This window comes from Diadema setosum, chromosome 20 (genome assembly GCF_964275005.1).
Source record: "Diadema setosum chromosome 20, eeDiaSeto1, whole genome shotgun sequence".
Classification (NCBI taxonomy): Eukaryota; Metazoa; Echinodermata; class Echinoidea; order Diadematoida; family Diadematidae; genus Diadema; species Diadema setosum.
This window is the reverse complement of record NC_092704.1, coordinates 5,206,510-5,229,471: the sequence shown is the minus strand read 5'-3', so window position 1 is coordinate 5,229,471 and position 22,962 is coordinate 5,206,510. Positions and strand designations below refer to the sequence as shown.

At 39.9% G+C, this 22,962-nt stretch overlaps 2 protein-coding genes across 2 annotated transcripts; both read left to right on the top strand.

Annotated features, from left to right (window-relative positions):
* Window positions 1–3,007: 3,007 nt before the first annotated feature.
* Window positions 3,008–12,827, top strand: LOC140244040 (uncharacterized). The gene is made up of 5 exons (XM_072323691.1): window positions 3,008–3,100; window positions 9,881–9,995; window positions 10,327–10,515; window positions 11,370–12,104; window positions 12,769–12,827. Exons 1-5 carry the CDS (start codon window positions 3,008–3,010, stop codon window positions 12,825–12,827), a joined length of 1,191 nt encoding a protein of 396 aa, XP_072179792.1.
* Window positions 12,828–13,592: 765 nt separating this feature from the next.
* Window positions 13,593–22,476, top strand: LOC140244039 (uncharacterized). Its single transcript, XM_072323690.1, has 5 exons — window positions 13,593–14,146; window positions 15,712–16,446; window positions 17,722–18,456; window positions 19,412–20,059; window positions 22,154–22,476. Exons 1-5 carry the CDS (start codon window positions 13,654–13,656, stop codon window positions 22,474–22,476), a joined length of 2,934 nt encoding a protein of 977 aa, XP_072179791.1. The 5' UTR covers window positions 13,593–13,653.
* The last annotated feature ends 486 nt before the right edge of the window (window positions 22,477–22,962 follow it).

The window sequence follows — 22,962 nt, the reverse complement described above, 5'->3', positions numbered from 1 at the left end:
GCAATTACTGGCAGTAACATCATTAGAATGGCATGGCGATTAAATGCGAGAGAGCTAGCGGAGCGAGCGAGTTTGAAAATTTTGACATTTTACAGTCCAAAAACTGCCATTTGTAGCTATACTTTTTCGCTTTGGAAATTGGGGGGGGGGGGGGCGCACCGGGCGCAACTGCTGGCAATTACTGGCAGCAACATCAATGGCATGGGGGAGGTAAGACCAGCGAGGGGGCGTCGAAGTGACAAAGTTCGGGAAAGGTGTCCAAAATCTGCACTTTAGCGCATCTTCTAATTGTTTGTGTTTGTTTGTGTGTGTGTGTGTGTGTGTGTGTGTGTGTGTGTGTTTTATATACGTGGAAAATTTAGGGAATAGGCCAGGTCAAGTCTTATGATCATTGGCAATGCAAGGAATTTTAATGTAAGACTTATATGTAAAGCACAACTGCAAAAATCAATGATCTAGCTTTGATATAACGAAGCGTTAGGTACAAAGGTGTACATTCTACATCACATTGCGCAACATTGCAGAGACTCTTGTTGCCGTTCGGATGTTCTGAGTCCACTGCGTACATCCTGCTTATATTCAGAATGCCAACCAGGAATCACGCTGAATCACAATCCTTTGTCGGCTCCGGGCTTTTTGAAAAATGTTTCACACTCTATATCTCTTTAATGATGGTTAAAAGAAATCTAAGAAAAATATCTTATTTCTTGATCATAAGGTGTATTAAGTCCATGAAAACCAGACCAAACGGGAGAGGGTGTGGGAAAGGGTATCCCCTTCCCACACGAGAGAGACTTTTCATTTTTAGAATTGAAATTCATCAACCTGTTTCACACTTCGGGTGAAATATTTGGACAGATTTCTATCAAAAAAGCAAGAAAATCTTCTCACCTCGGGAATTATGACTATACGTGTGTGTGTGTGGGGGGGGGGGCAAATGATATGCTTACCCTCGCAATATTCTTATGGGGAACTTTTTTTCTCTGAAAAAGCAAGAAAATCTCACCTCGGGAATCATTGGGGGAGGGGGAAGGCAAAATTATAATATGCTTACCTTGCCCCTTAAAAATCTTCTATAAGGCTAAGGCCCGCACTTGGTCTCGCATTTTCAATTTGGACTGGTCATAAATAAAGTGCAGTACGTAGACACTATACATCCTTGCAGCACACGTACATTACGTACACGCAAACGTGAACGTGCTCCGTACCGTACGATCTCGTACTGTACGGTCGATAAATAGTGAACACTGCAAAATTAAATCAGAGCTGCCAGAGCCCGGGGTGCGATTTTTTTCCCCACGAATTTCTTGTCCCTGGTACAAAATAAAAAGAAAATAATAAAAAGAAATAACAATAAAAGAAATTTTTTAGCGTCCGGCGTTGAGGTCGCTCGCAGACTGATTTTTGTTTTTTTTTTCTGAAGGGGGGTGCGTTCGCACCCAACGCACCCCCCCCCCCCCCCGGCGACGCCCATGCATGCAGTAAAGTGGAAGTGCACTCTTCTTAAAGTTATAGAGCACCTCTAGATATCGTCTGCACATGCGGATTGAGACTATGCAGCATGCAATATCAGTAGAACACAGTGAATTAAAGTTTGAGGGAAATCGGAAAATTGTAAAGTTTCTGTGTAGTTACTCCTAGATGAGAAGACTACTACAGTTAATGATGTCACGGCATATGCGTAGAACAATAGAAGAAAATATAAAGAGAATTGCGCTAAATTTAATTTCATGATAAAAGTACACATTCCCTCGGCTTTTAAATGACATTATGGTAATATTACTCCTGCCTTTAGTGAAAGAGGCAAGTCATGTGCAACTGTATATACGTGCTCTTTTATTACGCAAAAAAGTGGAAATATGGTTCCTTTCTCTTTGCATCTTCTTTATATCATTGTACGCATGGATATAACATAATTCTACGCATGGATATAACATCACAAGCTTTAGTAGTCTTCATATCCAGTGATCCTGGAACTAAAACTTAAAAATTCGTAACTTATGAACGGATTGTCCGAGTTTACTCAAACTTCACTAATTAATGTGTTCTACCAATATTGCTGCAATTTCTCTTATCCACATGTTTAGAAGGTGAACTTGTCTTTAATCTCTTCCACTTGTTCGCAAGGTAGTAGGCCTATACAAATATACTTTGCCTTGTGAGTTTCAAGTTAAAACTATATGGGCAGAGGTGACTCCAAAAGAACTATTCAATGAGGGGCGCAGCCCCGAAGTGAAAAGTTCTTTTGGAGGCACCGCGAGCCTTAAGTTTGAACAGGAAACTCGAAATTAGGCAATGTATATTTGTTTTATATTTTGGATAAAAAATTCAGTAAAAGAAGAGGAAATGGGGAAAATGTAAAGCGAGAAGTGGTATGGTGAATGCGATGTTGCGAAGGAATCCTACATTGACCATAATAAGCATGCAGCAGCACACGATGTCAGAAGTGCTTTGTGATGTTTGTTAAAAATCTTACATTTTGACGTGGGTCGCGCTTGTCAAGCAATGCGCGATACCAGAATTGCTTTTATGACGTCGCGGTACGAGCAGTATTATGCATTTCACAGAGTGACGGGGACAAGGCTGCGCACAATTTCAGAATTGCTTTGTGACATCATTTTGCAAATAATTTGCAAAATGTAGAAGTGACGTCATTTTGCAAATAGTATTTTATGGATTGTCAACTTTCTGACATCTAAACTTGAAATACCTTTAATCACGTGAAACTCTTTCAACCAATCACCTATCTAGGATTTTTTTTTTTTTATATCCAAAATATAAAACCTACTACTCACGATAGTGATACAATTTGAACATTTTGTTGGCGAGTTATCATTTTCGTGACGAATATGATGTGATCGAATTGTTGTATCGCGATTAGTATCAATTCAGTCACTGCTACGGGGATATAAGTCCAGAGACTGACAGACTTCCAACAAGCGGCATGATTTTGTTTAGGTCGTGTCACACCTTTCCGGGCAAGCCTTGCGTGCGACTTGCGAAGAACATGTTTTACTGCCCGGAGATCCCCGCATTACAGATGACCCGCACATCCATGACGGTATCTAGCAAGTACACTCACCCGTATAGTCGCCCAGAGGTGCGCACGCAAATCCTTTTTACCCGCAGCCATGTTTAGGCCCTGTCACACCTTTCTGGGCAAGCTACGCGGGCATGTTGCGTGTGGGGATTTCCCAGCACACCTGACAATTTCTGAGGACAGACAAGGATTTGGGCGAGTTTGCATGCAACTTACTTGCTGAACGCGTTCTACTTACGTTCTACTTGCGGGTATTCTGTGTGACCTGCGTGCCAGGCGGGTTAGGGCTGACAACTCAGTGAAGGAATTCCTCTGAAGGAATGGCAGAAGTCCTACAGAATGTCATTATCTTGGCCGCATACGGGACTGCGAAGTACCTGCGTTTGTACAGCTGCGAAGTACCTGCGTGGAAGTTGCTTGCGAGTTGCTGCCGCTACGGGCCTCCTACTGGCGTTCTGCGTGGACCTTTGCGGGCAATCCCCGCGACTCACCCGGAAAAAAAAATGGTCATGCCCAAAACTTGGCTGCGGGTAAATCGGACTTGCGCACCTCCGGGCAACTACGGACGAGATACGCGCTATAGGTACTGTCAGGGGCGGACCAACTGCTGGGATGTCCGGTAGCAAAAATTTTTGCCTGCAAGTCAACCCGCAAGACTTTCCCAGACACGGTATGACAAGGCCTTGAGCATGCTCAAAACTCATTCCGGGTGAATCGCGGGGAATTGCCCGCAGAGGTACATGCAGAATACCAGTAGGAGGCCATAAGCGGCAACACCTCGCAGGCAACTCCCACGCAGGTACTTCACAGCTGTAACGCAGATACTTCGCAGTCCTTGTATGTCGCTCGTAGCTGAAAATGGATCGCTTTCAAAGCTCTTACGCGTGTCACACGGAATAAACGCAAGTAGCAGGTAACTAGCACGCCTCTAGCAGGAAGACGCAAGTACGGTAACATCCTCGTCCGCCCGCAGAAAATTCTCCTGCGTGTTGGAAAATCCCTACTCGCGACAAGCCCGCGTAAGGTGTGACAGGGCCTTTTCATTTAACTGACCTCAAGTAGTGCTATTTTATTGTAATTCGTCAATCTGAAAGTTCGTCATTCAGAAGGTTTGTTTCTCATTTAACGAAAGAGAGAGAGAGAGAGAGAGAGAGAGCGGGGGGGGGGGGGGAGAAAGTTTCGTTATTTCCAAAGTTGTTGACTCGAAAGCTAAAAATAATACACTGTGCAGTGCTTAAGGTTCGGTATTCTAAAGGTTCGTTTATCCGAAAACGAGATGAGTTTCGCATCACGTAGAATGATATAATTCGTTTTTTTTCCCCCCCTCCAAATTATAAACCTTGGGAATAATGCCGCAGATGTTCAGATCAACGAAGTCTAATTCATTTTCGGAGTAACAAGCATCTGAGCACAGAGATTTTGCGTGTGTGACGGGATTCGGAGTAATGAACTCTGTACATTTTTTTTGCGAGTTATGAATACAGTTCAAAGAAATTAACGATGTTAAAGTAAGAAATTTCGGATTTCTTACTTTTGTACGGATTTCTTGCAAATTTCTCCTTCCGTCCGTACTTACTTTGAAAGTATTGTTCACTGCCGTATTAAAAGAAAAATGAACATTTCAAACAACTCTCAAACGTATTTTTGCCTTAAATTTTGTCTTTCTCTCCCAAACTTATTTTCTGAATTATCCCAAATGCTCGTTCATTATTCCGAAGGATCGTTAATCCATAACTTACAGAAAGAAAGAAAGAAAAGTTATTATTTTTAAGTTTCCGAATCCATAAATGAAAAAAAAAAAGAAAAGAAACACGTTTTCCTTATTTTCAAAGGTTCTTCGATTCCAAAACGAAATAAGATTCGGTTTGTTGATATAATGTAAACGATGAGAGTTTCGAACCCCAACATTCCATGGTGTCAGATTAACAAACCATAGTCTATTATCAGATTATGAAACTTTAGAATCATGCCACATGTATGTTTGGAATAACGAACAGTGGTTCCTTCTTTTTATTTACAAATATCTTTCACGTGTATTTGAGTTTGGGTTTTTTTTTTTCCGGATTCGGCATATCAGAATGATGAACACCACGCAGAGGAAATTATATAGCGACGTCAAACTAAGAAGTACACTTTCTCTTTCTTTTTTTTTTTCTTGCATTAAATATCCCCCGTCTTTTATAACTCCTTTTAAAGCATCCCTCGCTGCCCGGTAGGGCCTATTATACGTATGTATATATAAGTTAATGATAGCAAAACTATGAATTTAACCTATATCTTGCCTTAAAGATTTCCCCTGCCATTTATATTACTTTTTCTAAGTTATTCCCCGCTGTTTAAAATGCCGAACGAACCTCCGAAATATCAAAGCTTTTATTTGTTTATTTTTCCTTTTTTTTTTTTTTTTTTTTTTACTGTCGAAATAAGAACCCTTCAATAATTGACAGTTTTTTTTTCTTTCATTTTCGATTAACTAAACTTCGGAATAACGAACTTTCAGAGTAGCAAACAGTAACATGTTTTCCTTGTTTTTATCGAGCAGGCCTCAGTCATTTCGTCGACGAAAGGGCACTTCAAAAATGTGATACTCTCGGATGGACTAAAACAGTATTAAATCGAACAGAGTGCTGATTTTCTTCCACAGCTTACTTAGTAAAGCCATCATGTAATTCATAATTGTCAAAGATAGGGTCTAGGCAGACTAGTATCGAATATGATCGTAAGGGGAAAAGGGATTGACGAACTTAAAAAAAAATAAAAAAGCTTTAGACAGCTCTTTCTCCAGCATTGTACAATAAATAAATGTGCTTACCGGGCATGTTCATGTATTATCAATACAGACAATGATAAATCGTGTTGCGGCCTGAATCTTTACTTCATTGTAACTGGAATTTAGTCATAACAGTGTCCGTTATAACGGGAGTGCACTGTACTGCAAGTATACTGTGCAATCGGTACAGTATAAGAACAGACGTACACATTATGATAGGAGGGAGATGGAGACGAACGGAACTTAGCCCGGTCCCATTGCACTTACTGACGAAGGATATAAAATATAAAAAAAAAAGAATAAAAAATAAATAAATAAAAAAAAAAATCTTGCCATCCGTTGGAAGACGCTGTGCATCCGTCGTGTATTAATTGCCCACGCGTTTCATACGCTCGATCCATCGAGCATCCGTCCACTGTGATTTCATCCGCTCAAAAAGTTTGAGCTGCACAAAACTTTTAGAACGGATATACTTTCGCCTTGTATACGATGCAAATCCGCGACATATACGATCAACAAACGTTCTATGTCCGTTATCATCCGTTAAGCCTCCGCTGTATCATCTCTGCATCCATTGGACATCCTCGCAACTCACATCCGCTGCAGCTTAAAACGGAGAGAGGGAGGAAAATAAGGTACATGAAACGTCTATATTGTTAGTGGCAAGGAAATAGAAAGGATGTAAGCGTATGCATCTCGTATTTAAAGTATTTAAAAACGGACAAAGCGTTTTGTGTCTGGGGTGTATCGTATATTTAGGATGTCTGGAGTATGTGTAGAATATGTATAGAAGGACACCTAGTGGACAATCGATATTCTGTATAAAAGGGGAGAACATCATCTAGATCTCAGAGTACGTATTTAGGCCCTATATAATGCTTGAAAAGAGGCCTTTAGGCAAGGTTAAATGGTACAGGTATTTGGACTTCTCTTTCAAAAAGAAAGAGGAACTTTAAATATACGGGAAAAAGGGAGTTTTAACTTTGATGTTATTTGGGGATAGCCCTTGCCAGGACTTGAACGAGTAGGCACTGACTTCCTTTTCTTGCCTGACTGACACACGCCAGAACGTCTTCCGCTTTATGCCGACTGCGCGTGTGCTGCATCCCTTTATATATCCGCGGAGCGGACGCAATTCATACCCCCCGCATGCACAGCGAACGGTACGCATCCGATATTAATCCGCACGGCATGCCCTTCGTTTCCGTTTGGCATACGTGATGCATCCGCTTCATCCGCTGTGCATCCGCTGTGCATCCGCTCTTTCCGCTATGCCGTTATCCCCGGTAACCCCGTCGGAGCTGTCATCCACTTCCATCCGCCTTCATCCGCTATGCTTCCGATGAACATCCGTTTAATATACCCGCTAAGCCTACATACTACCCACATCCGTTCTTTTCCGTTCTGTTTTCGCAAATTTTCGCCAATTTTGTCCATTTCTGGAGTGGATAAAAACGGATGGAGCCACCCCCGAAATTTTGCTCGTCCACTGTGTCTTAATGTATACGTTTTGTGGCCATCGGCCAGTGGGATTGGCAACTCGGCATCTTACGATGACTATAGATGGGTGTGTTGCCCTTTGGGTTCTCAGATTGACAGTCATGAATTTCAAGTAAATTCAGCAGATCTTTGTCATGAAATGTACATCTCAAAATGTAGATGAATTCAGCTCAGAGATCGAGTACAGACATTAGGCGTTTTCACATCAGCCCGATGTTTCGAAATAGCGCGCTATTTTCTGACTTGGGAAATTTTCCCGATAGCGAAATAGCGCGCTGTTTGATAATGTGAACACAAATTAGCGCGCTAATTGTATCGCTCTGATCGAGAAAATTTCTCGACTTCAACTCGGGAAATTTCTGAAATAGCGGGATAGTAGCGCGCTATTTGATAATGTGAAAACGACTCGAGAAATTAGCGCGATGAATCCCATCATGCCTAGCGTGTGTGACCCGATCGATCGAGGCAAACTGCACACAAATCATGAGGAATTTTTGAGAGGGCACACACATTACTGATGCTGTTTGCACATACTGAGCTGTCGAATTAGCTATTTTAAAATTTGTAACTATTCGGGCTACCCCCTCTTCGGGCTGATGTGAATAAGAAATGAAATAGCGCTCTAATTCGCAATCGCAGAAAATATTTCGAGCTTTGATTTTTATCGGGCTGATGTGAAAACGCCTATTCATTGATCAAAGCTGAAAGCATACATTAACATAAATGAATATCTACCCCCACCCACGCATAGTGTGTAGTTGGGTTTATAGGGATCACTCTGAGGTCGGGTGGCCGGTCGGTTGGTCCGTTGTAAAATCTTGTGGATCGAACTCCTCTCATTTTTCGAGCAATTAACCCCTAAACTTAGCATGGGTGACAGCTTTCCAAGGAAGATGTGGAAGACACCTGTTCCGACCGATAGCATTGCCTAATGCATTGCCATGGCAACAGCAAAATAAAAAATAAAAATCTTACAAAATGTGGATCGAAGTACTCACGTTTTTTTAGCAATTAACCCAAACTTTGGCATGCATGTGTGACCACTATCAAAGGAAGATGTACAAGTTAATATACCTTTTTGTTAGTATTGCACAATGTGTTGCCTTGGCAACAGCAAATTTTAACAAAATCTTACAATATGTTGATCAAACTACTCTCAGTTTTATAGCAATTCAATTGAACTTTGGGATACATGATCAGTGTAATGTGTAGTTGTGCAGGACGCCTTTTTAAGTGTGATGAATAAATATGTTGCCATGGCAACAGCAGTTTAATGTACCATCATACAAAAATATGTGGATTGACTTAACTCCCTGAGCTTTTGAGTATTTGTTTTGTTTTGAATTTTTGCCACGTGTGACCACTACAGCATGTAGATGTGCAGAACACATCTGTTGATGTTGAACAGTGCGTTGCAAACTTAATCTTTCGTCATTGTTGAACTCTGCACTGCCATGGTAAAAGCATTTCCCAAAAAAGCACACAAAAATATTGTGGATTGAGCTTACTCTCTCGGTCTTTTAGCAGTTAGCTTCCAAATTGACAGACGTAACTGCTGTGGTAGGCCTATGTATGTGCAAAGTTAATATTTTGTCATTGTTGAACTATGCGTTGCCCTTGTAACTGTATATTGAAATAAAATCTGGCTAATACAAAAATCGTGTGGATTCAGTTAACTCCCTCAGTCTTTGAGCATTTGGCTTGGAATTACATGTAAGTATGTGTGACCACTATAGTACAAAGATGTGCAAACTTCATCTTTCGTCATTGTTTAACAATGTGTTGCCATGCCAAAGTCATACTTTAAATGAAAATCATACAAAAATTATGCAAACTCTCTCAGTTATTGAGCATTTGGCTTTAAATTTGGCACATGTTATTACTATATTACCTAAATGTGCAAAATATACCTTTTGTCATTGTTGACAAATGCATTGCTATGGAAACAACATATTTTGAATAAAAATCATAAAATGATATTGTGAATGGAGCTAATCCCCTCAGCTTTTGAGCATTTGACTTGAATTTGGTACATGTGATGCCTATGATACATAGTTGTACAGACTTCGGTTTTTTTTTGTTTTCTTAATGTCATACATGTTGCCATTGTAACAGCATTTTTAAATGAAATTCGTAGAAATTGCTGATTTATTTATCTTACTGTAGGTTTTAAACTCTTGACTGGAGATATAGCACATGTGGCTATCAGTGAGCAAAATGTAGGCCCTACATTTATTCAGTGTTGAACAATACATTGCCTTGGTAACTATTTTTTGTCAATAAAAAGCATACAAAATAATTGTACACCAGTGGCTAGCCTAGGGAACTAAAAACTTTTTATCATTTTTGCATTCATAGTTGAACTCCATCACAAATTGTACTACTAAATGAATGTGACTTTACAGGGTGGATGGACAAAGAATATTGAATTATAGAGCTCTCTCAATATGGTGTAATTATTAAAGTGATGTGTCTGCTGCCTTCAGGAAAACATTTCTTTCATTCAACTAACATGATCACAGACTCAGTCTTTTTGCTTTATTTCAGCTGTTGATTCCTTGCCATCATAGAAGATCGACATGGCAGTCTCGTGGATCAAAATGGAGGTCGAAGATGACGACAAAAAAGAAGAAGAATATGCATCACAGAGCAAGAAGGTCTCTGTGGAAGACATCACTGGCGCAGGTATAAAGAAATTTCTGTCAAACTGAAGCATTTGTGTCAAGCTTTGATTGCTTTTGCTATTACAATGTACTGTTATATTTTCAAAATGAAATCATGTAAAGTTTTAAAATGAAATCATATGTATTGAAGTTGTACATTTGTTGCAATTGTAGATATATATTTTTTTAAGAGTTACAGTATCTTGTTAAAGTTCAACTCTGTTTTTATCCACTCTCCAGAAGTATATTCCGATTGTGAAATGATTGGGCTTCATGACATACATCTTCATGAATAGTGCCAGTATAACTTTGAATTCCATACAATGTGTGTCTGTTGCACCCAGGTGCAGAAGAATGTGATACCAACCCATGTTCAACTTCCACCATTCCAAAACTGGAGATGGGAAGAGAAGTCCTCATCAAGACTTACAAGCTTCCCTTGTGTGAAGATTGTGGGGAAGCTTTCACAAGCAGTGATGATTTCAGACAGCACCTGGCAAGACATGGATCCAGACACACCCAAGAGATCCCAACCCCACCAGGTGATGATGATGATGATGAGAGGAATACATCTGAGAAACAATAATCTCCTACCACAAATGTACATGTATTGAAAAATGACAAAATGGTATCTGTCATCCAAAGATGGCAACTGCCCGGTTACAAAGCTGATGGTGTGGCAGTCTTAGTTGAATAGGTAGAGTATTCCACTGACAGGTAACTGTCAAGGTTGAACCTCCATCTCCAGGAAACCTTCAGACACAAGCAATCAACCATGACAACAACTATAACAACTGAGTTGGCAATGGAGAGAGCAAAGATTTCCCTTTGTGTTGCAGACACTGTTTTACGGGGTAATTTCTGGCCATGCAAAGGTGGCTACACCATGACAAGTGAACAAAACTATACATTGTGTGAAAAGCTGTACCCATTATGTGACAGAAAGATAGATACTGATAGATATACTCTGATAAAGTAAATCTCTGCATTTCAATGGCAATTTGAAATGTATTGCAAGAGTGACAAATCTTACCTTTTTCCCAGATAAATTAAATATCATATATTATCCTTTTTTATGTCAGCTTCAGGACTTTTGTATACACTGTAGGTGTGCATATAAAGCTACTGAATCTTGCTGGAAACAATTTTATTAAAGGAAACCAACAAGGTATGAAATGACCCAGAATGCAATTATCATTCTAACTGTGGTACTTGGAAATGAACGTTTGTATTTTTTATTTGTTTATTTATTCATTTTTTGGTGAAACCGAGATGCGGGGTCAATGATACAGATTTTGTGCCTCAAAAGCACAAAAAAATATATTATTTTAATTTTACACTCAAATTATTAATTGTATAATGATTGTAACCTCTTCATGTCTCATTTGAAATGTAGAAGATGCTCTGGGCAGTGGAAACCAAGACACAGTCAAGACTGAGGAAAGTGTGATAACAGAGGCTTCCAGTCAAATGCAGTCTGCAGCTGGTACACTTGGACCAATGGCTAAGGTCCAAAGTATGTGTGACAGAACAGATACTTCAGGCGAATACAATTTTAGTTCTCACAGAAATGTGTCTTCCACAGGTAGTGACGAGTGCCGAGTTTGCGGAGGCCATTTTGTCAATCTCTCGAGACACATGCGACTGCATGAGGGAAGAAAGATATATGAGTGTCAGCTGTGTTCTGAGAACTTCCCAACAAAGTGGGACCTGAATAAGCATGTGAGGGCAGTACATCCGGGAGAAGCCTCATGTGGACAATTTATTTACAAGTGTGAAATGTGCCCAAAGACCTTTGCCAAGAAGTGGGATCTTAAGCGGCACCGAAAACTGCACTCGAAAGAAATGTCCGTCTTGGGAAATGTGAAGTGTGACTGCTGTTCCAGAAGCTATGCCACTGACAGGAATCTTGAAGCACACAGAAAGATCAACATTTTCAAACAAGGTTATGTACATGCTCCTAAAAAGGGAAATGTACATGGACAGAATGGCTTGCCAGTGCAGTTTAAAAAACATTGTGTCTGCTACATTTGTTGGAAATCATGCCGAACGCCTTACAGACTCAAGAAACACATGCTTATCCACGCTGAAAAAGTGCCAGCCAAATCTTACAACTCTGAAGTTCTCAAAGGTAAGAAATAGGTCTCGCTGTGAAGTATTTAGAACTCCTTTTGACCCATTGGTATGAATTCGCACTCACACATGAGCAATACTCTAAAAGGCTGACAAACGAAATGCATGTCTACACAGTGTATGTATTTATGGTAAGCTGTAATATATATGGCTTTTAATACAAGCTGCAGATGGTATGACTTTTTATGCTTCCGACACTAAGTGTTGCTGGAGGCATTATGTTTTCGGATTGTCTGTCTTTCTGTCCGTCCGAAGTCAATTTTGTGGACAGCGTAACTTAAAATCATTTGAGGTATCCTAATGAAACTTGCATGCACACTCTGATTGTATGAATATGTGAAGTTGTGCCAATCAACTTTAGGGTGCAGATGTGTAAGGTCAAAGGTCAGGGTCAAATGCCCAAAAATTTCACCCCCCCCCCCCTCCTTATCTATGCAATGCCTGAAGGTATTTCCTAGAAACTTGTTTTCTTGAAACTGTTTGAAGCAAACAGATTATTCTCCTACTACAAAAATACAGTTTAAATTGTTTAAATGACAAAATGGTTACTGTCTTCCAAAGACGGCAACTTCCAAGTTGCCAAGCTGATGGTTTGGCAGTCTTAGTTGAAACGGTAGAGTATCCCATTGAGGTAACTGTCAAGGTTGAATCTCCATCTCCAGGAAACCTCCTGACACAAGCAATCAACCATGACCACAACTATTACTACTGTTTTTGGTAATGGAGAGAGCAAAGATTTCCCTTTGTGTTGCAGACACTGTTCTACGGGGTAATTTCTGGCCATGCGAAGATTGGAAAGCAAAATCAAGTGAACAAAACTATACATTATGTGAAGAGCTGTTTGTTCCCATTATGTGACAGAACGATAGATACTGATACATGTAGATGTATATTCTGATAAAGTTAATCTCTGCATTTTAATTGTAATTTAAAAATGTTTTGCAAGAATTACAAATCCTACCCTTTTCCCAGATAAAAAAATCAAATCTCATACATCTTTTATCAGTTTCATCACTTTTATTTAAGTGTAGGTCTACAAGTATCGCTATCAAATTTTGCTGGGAAGAATTTGATAAAAGGATACCAACAGGCAACAAGTTGACTCAGAATGAAATTTTCAGGTTTACATGTACCTTGATACTTGGAAATAAACCTTATGTAACTTTTTTTGTGGCTTTGAGATGCAGTGTCAATGATTCAAATCTGGTACCTTGAAAGCACAAAAAAAGTATATTTTGATCTTACACTCAAATGCTTAAATGTATGATGATAGTGACCTCTTGATATGTCTCATTTGAAATGTAGAAGATGGTCTGGACAGTGGAAACCAAGACATGGTCAAGATTGAGGAAAGTGTGATAGCAGAAGCTTCCAGTCAGATGCAGTCTGCAGCTGGTACACTTGGACCGATGACCAAGATCCAAAGTGTGTGTGACAGAACAGATACTTCAGACGAATACAACTTTAGTTCTCAAAGGAAGGTGCCTTCTGCAAGCAGTGACGAGTGCCATATTTGCGGAGGCCATTTTGTCAATCTCTCGAGACACATGCGACTGCACGAGGGAAGAAAGATATACAAGTGTGAGCGGTGCTCTGAGAACTTCCCAACAAAGTGGGACCTGAATAAGCATGTGAGGGCGGTACATCCAGGAGAAGTATCATGTGGAAAATTGATTTACAAGTGTGAAATGTGCCCAAACACCTTCGCCAAAAAGTGGGATCTTAAGCGGCACCGAAAACTGCACTCGAAAGAAATGACCGTCTTGGGAAATGTGAAGTGTGACTGCTGTTCCAGAAGCTATGCAACTGACCGGAATCTTGAAGCACACAGAAAGATCAACATTTTCAAACAAGGTTATGTACATGCTCCTAAAAAGGGGAATGTACATGGACAGAATGGCTTGCCAATGCAGTTTAAAAAACATTGTGTCTGCTACATTTGTTGGAAATCCTGTGGAACGCCTTATAGACTGAAGAAACACATGCTTAACCATGCTGAAAAAGGGCCAGCCAAATCTTACAAGTCTGAAGTTTACAAAGGTAAATAAGGTCTCGCTGTGAAGTATTAGGTAATCCTTTTGACCTATTGGTATGAGTTCTACACTCACGCATGAGCAGTATATTCCAAAACTCTAACAAACGAAATGCATGTCCACACAGTGTATCTCTTCAGTAAGCTGTAATATGGCTTTTGATACAAGCTGTTGATGGTAGACTTTTTTATACCTCCACCATGAAATGTCCCTGGAATCATTATGTTTTCTGGTTGTCTGTCATTACTTCCATCCATCTGTAATTAATTTTGTGGACAGTGTATAAAGTAAAATACTTTTATAGGTATCCCAATGAAACGTGGCACCCATACATGTATGTATGAGTGGATTAAGTTGTGCCTGTCAACCTTTGGGTGTAGATGGGTATAAGAAGAAAGGTCAATGGTCAAGGTCAAATGCCCAAAATTTCACTATTTTTCCCGCATCTAGAAATGCCTGAAGGTATGTTCTTGAAACTTGTTTTCTTGAAATTGTTTGAAGCAAACATAAGATTATTCTCCGACTACAAAAATACAGAGTAAATTGTTTAAATGACAAAAGGGTTACTGTCATCCAAAGACGACACTTTCCAAGTTACCAAGCTGATGGTTTGGCAGTCTTAGTTGAAACGGTAGAGTATCCCACTGAGGTAACTGTCAAGGTTGAACCTCCATCTCCAGAAAACCTTCAGACACAAGCAATCAACCATGACCACAACTACAATATAACAATTGAGTTGGCAATGGAGAGCGCAAAGATTTCCCTTTGTGTTGCAGACACTGTTTTACGGGGTAATAAACTATGACAAGTGAACAAAACTATACATTATGTGAGGAGCTGTTTATTCCCAAATGTGACAGAAAGATAGATACTGATACATGTACATGTACTCTGATAAAGTAAATCTCTGCATTTTAATTATAATTTGAAATGTTTGGCAGGAATGATGAATCCTACCCTTTTCCCAGGTTAAAAAAAAAAAAAAAAAATGTCATACATATCTCATCAGTTTCAGCACTTTTGTTTAAGTGTAGGCCTACGGGTAAAGCCACCAAATTTTGCTGGGAAGAATTTGACATTAAAAAAGAAACCAACAGGCTACAAGTTGACCCAGAATGCAATTTTCAGGTTTACCTTGATACTTGGAAATAAACCTTATGCAACTTTTTTGTAGCTTTGAAATGCAGGGTCAATGATTCAAATCCGGTACCTTGAAAGCACAAAAAAGTGTACTGTATGTGACCCGCTACAACAAAAGGATCTTAAAGTCGCTGACGGGTGAGCCAAGAAAATCGAGTTTTAAGTCAGATCACCAAAATCTGTCAAAACGTTTGGATTTCTGTTTTTAACATAATTTTGTAGTCTAATGTATCTTCTATCATCTGCCGAAATTTCGAAGCTAAATGATCAAAGGAAAGGCCTGAAAATAGCATTTTTCTGGGCCATGCTTGGCTCGCCCGTCCGCGGCTTTAGGATCCTTTTTTTGTAGTGGGTCACATATTCTAATCTTACTCTCAAATGATTAATTGTATGATGATAGTGACCTCTTTATATGTCTCATTTGAAATGTAGAAGATGCTCTGGAGAGTGGAAACCAAGACATGGCCAAGACTGAGGAAAGTGTGATAACAGAGGCTTCCAGTCAGATGCAGTCTGCAGCTGGTACACTTGGACCAATGGCCAAGGTCCAAAGTGTGTCTGACAGAACAGACACTTCAGGCAAATACAACTTAAGTTCTCACAGAAATGTGTCTTCCACAAGCAGTGACGAGTGCCGAGTTTGCGGAGGCCATTTTGTCAATCTTGCAAGACACATGCGACTGCACGAGGGAAGAAAGATATACGAGTGTGAGCGGTGTTCTGAGAACTTCCCAACAAAGTGGGACCTTAATAGGCATGTGAGGGCAGTACATCCAGGAGAAGTCTTGTGTGGACAATTGATTTACAAGTGTGATATGTGCCCCAAGACCTTTGCCAAGAAGTGGGATCTTAAGCGGCACAGAAAACTGCACTCGAAAGAAATGTCCACCTTGGGAAATGTGAAGTGTGACTGCTGTTCCAGAAGCTATGCAACTGACGGGAATCTTGAAGCACACAGAAAGGTCAACATTTTTAAACAAGGCTATGTACATGCTCCTAAAAAGGGGAATGTACATGGACAGAATGGCATGCGAATGCAGTTTCCAAAACATTGTGTCTGCTGCATTTGTTGGAAATCATGTGGAACGCCTTATAGACTCAAGAAACACATGCTTATCCATGCTGAAAAAGGGCCAGGCAAATCTTACAACTCTGAAGTTCTCAAAGGTAAGAAAGATCTCGTTGTGAAGTATTTAGAACTCCTTTTGACTGACTGGTATCAATTGTACACTCACACATGAGTAATGCTCCAAATGGCTGGAATGTCTACACAGTGTATCTCTTTATGGTAAGCTGTGATATGGCTTTTAATACAAGCTGCAGATGGTGTGACTTTTTTTACCTCCACCATGAAATTTAGCTGGAGGCATTATGTTTTCGGGTTGTCTGTCCTTCTGTCTGTCCGGAGTCAATTTTGTGAACAGTGTACCTGGTAACTCAAAATCATTTGAGGTATTCTAATGAAACTTGGCATGCATATGTATGAATGGGTGAAGGCGTGCCAATCAACGTTTGGGTGCAGATGTGTAAGGTCAAAGGTCAAGGTCAAATGCCAAAAAAAAATTCATTCCCCCCTCTGTATCTGTGAAATGCCTGAAGGTATTTTCTCAAAACTAATTTTCTTGAACCTGTTTAAAGCAAACATAATATTATTCTCCTTCCGCAAAAATGTACAATTTTTAAATGACAAAATGGTTACTGTCATCCAAAAATGGCAACTTCCAGGTTACCAAGCTGATGGTTTGGCAGTCTTAGTTGAAACGGTAGAGTATCCCACTGAGGTAACTGTCAAGGTTGAGCCTCATCTCTAGGAAACCTCCAGACACAAGCAATCAACCATAACAACAGGTATAACAACTGAGTTGGCAATGGAGAGAGCAAAGATTTCCCTTTGTGTTGCAGACACTGTTTTACGGGGTAATTTCTGGCCATGCAAAGGTTGGAAAACAATAACAAGTGAACAAAACTATACATTACGTGAAGAGCTGTTTGTTCCCAAATGTGACAGAAAGATAGATACTGATACATGTAGATGTACTCTGATAAAGTAAATCTCTGCATTTTAATTGTAATTTAAGAATGTTTTGCAGGAATGACAAATCCTACCCTTTTCTCAGATAAAAAATAAAATGTTATACATGTTTTATCAGGTTCAGCACTTTTGTTCAAGTGTGGGCCTACAAGTAAAGCTACTAAATTTTGTTGGGAAGAATTTAATATTAAAAAAGAAACCAACAGGCTACAAGTTGACCCAGAATGCAATTTTCAGGTTTATCTTGATACTTGGAAATAAACCTGTAACTTTTTGTGGCTTTGAGATGCAGGGTCAATGATTCAAATCCGGTACCTCGAAAGTGCAAAATAAGTATACTTTGATCTTACACTCAGATGATTAATTTTATGATGATTGTGACCTCCTGATTTGTCTCATTTGAAATGTAGAAGATGCTCTGGACAGTGGAAACCAAGACACGGTCAAGATTGAGGAAAGTGTGATAACAGAGGCTTCCAGTCAGATGCAGTCTGCAGCTGGTACACTTGGACCAATGGCCAAGGTCCAAAGTGTGTGTGACAGAACAGATACTTCAGACGAATACAACTTTACTTCTCACAGGAACCTGTCTTCCACAAGCAGTGACTTGTGCCATATTTGTGGAGGCCGTTTTGTCAATCTTGCAAGACACATGCGACTGCACGAGGGAAGAAAGATATACAAGTGTGAGCGGTGTTCTGAGAACTTCCCAACAAAGTGGGACCTGAATAAGCATGTGAGGGCAGTACATCCAGGAGAAGTATCATGTGGACAATTGATTTACAAGTGTGAAATGTGCCCAAAGACCTTTATCAAGAAGTGGGATCTTAAGCGGCACCGAAAACTGCACTCGAAAGAAATGTCCGTCTTGGGAAATGTGAAGTGTGACTGCTGTTCCAGAAGCTATGCAACTGACGGGAATCTTGAAGCACACAGAAAGATCAACTTTTTCAAACAAGGTTATGTACATGCTCCTAAAAAGGGGAATGTACATGGACAGAATGGCTTGCCAATGCAGTTTCCAAAACATTGTGTCTGCCACATTTGCTGGAAATCATGTGGAACGCCTTACAGACTCAAGAAACACATGCTTATCCATGCTGAAAAAGGGCCAGGCAAATCTTACAACTCTGAAGTTCTCAAAGGTAAGAAATAGGTCTCGCTGTGAAGTATTTAGAACTCCTTTTGACCTATTGGTATGAATTTTATACTCAATGTGCATATGAGTAGTATAGGCCTACCCCAAAAGGGTGACAAACAAATTTCATGACTTCACAGTGTATCTCATAGTGGTAAGCTGTAATATAGCTTTTAATACAAGCTGCATATGGTATGACTTTTACTTAATGGCATCACTGGCTTTTATATAGGTACTTTCTGCTGAAAGATGTGATTGACTGCACTTCTATGGTAAGGAGACTGAGAATTTTGTCCTCATTTTACTTTATGATGTAAATTTTTATGGAAAAATATGGTTTCCCTTATGTAAATGTATGCATACATACACACAAAAGAAAAATGGGAAAAAATTACTGCAGTAGAAGAAAAAAAAAATCAAGCAGGGTCCATGTTCATAGACCTTGACCCCCCCCCCTCCCAGTCAGTAAATTTATCACTTTGCACATATTTTGGTGTCATTTTTATTTTTCTTTTGAATAATAAGCTCTTTCTTAAGAAATATGTGAGAATTTAATCTTTTTTAAAACTGCCTAGTTGTTTCCCGTCGGTTTCACTGTGTTTTGTGCATCTTTCATAGAACTTGTTCTTGTGCCTGATTTACTAAAGAATATGTACAGAAATGATTCAAAATTGTCATTAGTGTACATAAAGCTACATGTATGCATAGGATACATAGGATTGAATACAGAAGTGTATTCATCAAAAACGTAAAAGCAATAAGTTTGTTTCCACAGACCTTTTGAGCAAAGCAAGAAGTCATTATGAGAACTGTTATGGACGTACTTGAAAAGAGTGAAGGATAAAAACAAAAGACACACAGTGATGCGTATGAACACTGATTATCATTTTTTTTTTTTGGAGAGAAGCATTGATGTTTGAAGTTGTACTACAATGAGTTTGGTGTCATTTTGTTTTTAACAGGTGAAACCAAAGACCCTGTTCTACAAGATGATGAGAATTCTGAGACCAGAACGAACACTCCTGAGCAAAGTGAATTGCTGAAAAAATTTCATGATGCAAAATCTGACCAGGTGCTGAATGTAATGTGCACAGACGTTTCCCTTCATAATTCCACACACGCTATAAATAATACAAAGTGTCTTGGAGGTGAGAATAAAACCAATACAGGCCCTTACAGGCCCTCAGCAGGACAAGCCATACCAGGAGAGGATAAGAAAGAGCTAGATTTCCCAGCGCTTGGTGTCGAAGAAGAATTATCACACAGGGTGATGGCACACAAACACCTAAGCAAACCCCAGTCAAAGAGACCCAAGTACTTCTTTAAAAGAGAGCAGTGCAAAGTGTGTGGAAAATTCATATACAGGCACAAGATGATTGTCCACATGAGGGTGCACACAGGAGAGAAGCCATTCCGCTGTAAAGTCTGTTCCAAGTGCTTCGCAAGGAACGGTAACCTGAAGCGGCACATGTCTGTGCATGGTCCTGAATACGCCTACTACACCGAGTACACCTGCAACATCTGCCACAAATCATTGGGTGACCGTTTCAGGTTCTTTGATCACATGAGGAAACACGGTTGTAAGAAATTTTGCCTGCCAGTAAGACAAGGTGAGGATCCAACACGAAATCATGATAATCTTTGTCAGAACTTTATTCTGATTGAATTTTCAGTTTTGAAGGAAAGCTTTGAAGGAGATTTGGTTTTTGAGATTGGTTGTACTGTATATCACCCCATTCTATCCTTCATGGGTCAAGGCATATCTAGCTTGCCACGCTATTTGATAGCATTTGGCAACCAATTTTTGAAATAGTAATCCCTTCCACATGTGACCTTATTGCAAATCAAGCAGTGCACAGTAAGGCCTCCAGTACCAAAGTCATTTGTGCACAGTTTATAATTGTCGAGCCCACCGGAGGTGCGGGGAGACTAAGGGATCGCCTGCGGCGTCTGTCCGTCCGTCGTCCGTCTGTCCGTTGTCTGTCCGTAACGCTACAAAAACTTCAATAACTCTTTACTCTGGGCTTCAATTGCAATCAAACTTCGAGGGAAGAAGGGTCATACAAAGTTTCACATTTTACCATATATGAAGGTCACCTCAAGGTCAAAGCTCACAGGCAGGGGTCAATGAACTTTAGGGCCCAATGTTAAGTTTTTATGGCGCGTTTCTATTATGGGTCATAACTTTCGATCCATAACTCCATTTGTAACCAAACTTGGTTGGTAGATGTCCCTTGGGGAGTGGATGGGTCACCACAAGGTCAGTGGTCACAAGCATTGGTCAACGAACTTTTAGAGCCCGTTTGTGACTAAACTTGGATGGTAGATGTCCCTTGGGGAGTGGATGATCACAAGATCAAAGGTCACAAGCAGTGGTCAACAAACTTTTACAGCCCAATGTTAAGTTTTTATGGCGCGTTTCTATTTTGGGTCATAACTTTGATCCATAACTCCATTTGTGACTAAACTTGGATGGTAGATGTCCCTTGGGGAGTGGATGGTCACCACAAGGTCAGTAGTCACAAGCATGGGTCAACGAACTTTTAGAGCCCAATCTTAACTTTTTATGGCGCGTTTCTATTATGGGTCATAACTTTTGATCCATAGGTACGTTTGTGACCAAACTTGGATGGTAGATGTCCCTTGGGGAGTGGATGGTCACCACAAGGTCAAAGGTCACAGGCAGGGGTCAACGAACTTTAAGGGCCCAATGTTAAGTTTTATGGCACATTTCTTTCTTGCCTTGAATTTTTACCCTTTTATATCTCTTTTTATCTGTTATATCTCTCTTTCTTGTCTGTTATATCCCATTCGCGTACAATTACTTGTGTGCGAATGGGCGAGACACATTATGGCACTTGCCTTGTTCCTCACTAAATTACTGTGGCAAATCAATCGGCAATGATATTCAAATAAAATCATGACCCTGTATTTTAATATGAAGTGACATTTATGATTGATTATACATTGTATAATCAGTTATAACTTTGACGCAAAAAATTCTTGAAATTAGTTATAACCTTTGACCACCTGCAACTTTTCATTCTACAGAATCACACATTTGATTGATACCTGAAATTGATAGTATAGCTATTATTAAAGAATCTGGCTGATAAAATCAACATGTTAATTTTCTGACTTACAGTGAAGGGCTCCTTCAGTGTGGCTCAATGTGGTATATATAATAACGCATAGAAAATTCCATGTATCTTACAAGGTTTTGGTATATCGAAATGTGGCCTTACGTCTTTTGCATACAATTGTGCACAAAGAATCTTCATCCACGGAGGATGTGAGGTGTTTCTGTTGTTTAAAATAGCTAACTATATTTTCCCTGCACAGAAATATGAAGGTACCACTCACTATTCTACGCTGTACACGTAGTTCTAAATAATTCTTAACCCTAAAATGGCCGGGGGGCGGGGGGGGGGGGGGGGAATCAACCCCCTTCGACATTTTCCGCTACCATTCTGCTGTGCAAAATTTTCTGACTGCGCCACTTGCTAACTTTTTACTTTAAAGTCTCATACATCTTATGACACCTTTTTCGCAAAAATCAGGTTTACCATTACAACACTGCATGGCCTTTAGTACATGCTTGTCATACCAAAAATGGCTTGAAAACATGATTTTGTGTTCAAAATGTATGCATATAGTATTATGAAGTTTTCCCATCTAATTTAAAAAGATATGATTATTTTCAGAGCAGTGCAAAGTGTGTGGGAAATCCATGTACAGACACCATATGAAAGCCCACATGAGAGGGCACACGGGAGAGAAGCCATTCCGCTGTAGAATTTGTTCCAAGTGCTTCGCAGAGAATGGGACCCTCAAGCGGCACATGTCTGTGCATGGTCTCCCTCACGCCTACCACACCAACTACACCTGCAGCATCTGCCATAAATCGTGGGGCGACCGTTACAGGTTCTATAATCACATGAGGAATCACAGTTTTCAGGAATTTAGCCTGATAGTAGGACAAGCAGCCGGCCCAACATGTAAGCATAGTCAGGTAATCTTTGTCTGAACTTCATTCTGATGTAATCAGGGCACCGTTTCATAAAGCTTGTTATCAGTGACAACTGCCACATTTCATTGACAAATTTGCTCTCAGCCAATCAGATGCAAGGATTTCAGTATCTTGTAACAACAATAACAACTTGTTATCAGTGACAACTGCCACATTTCTATGACAGATTTGCTCTCAGCCAATCAGATGCAAGTATTTCAGTATCTTGTAAGAATTATTGCAACTTGTCACTGATAACAAGTTTTATGAAACGGATCCCAGGACTTCATGGGAAACTTTGAAGATGGGGTTGTTTAGAAGATTAAGTTGTACTGTATGTTGCTGCATTGTATCCTCCACAAGCCAAGGCAAATATCTATACCTTGCCAAGCTTTTTGATAGCATTCAGCTACCAGTACATGTACTTAGTGATCCCTTCCACATGCTACCTTATTGCAAATCAGACAATGTACTCTGGCAGAATGAGACCTCTGTCCTGTAAGG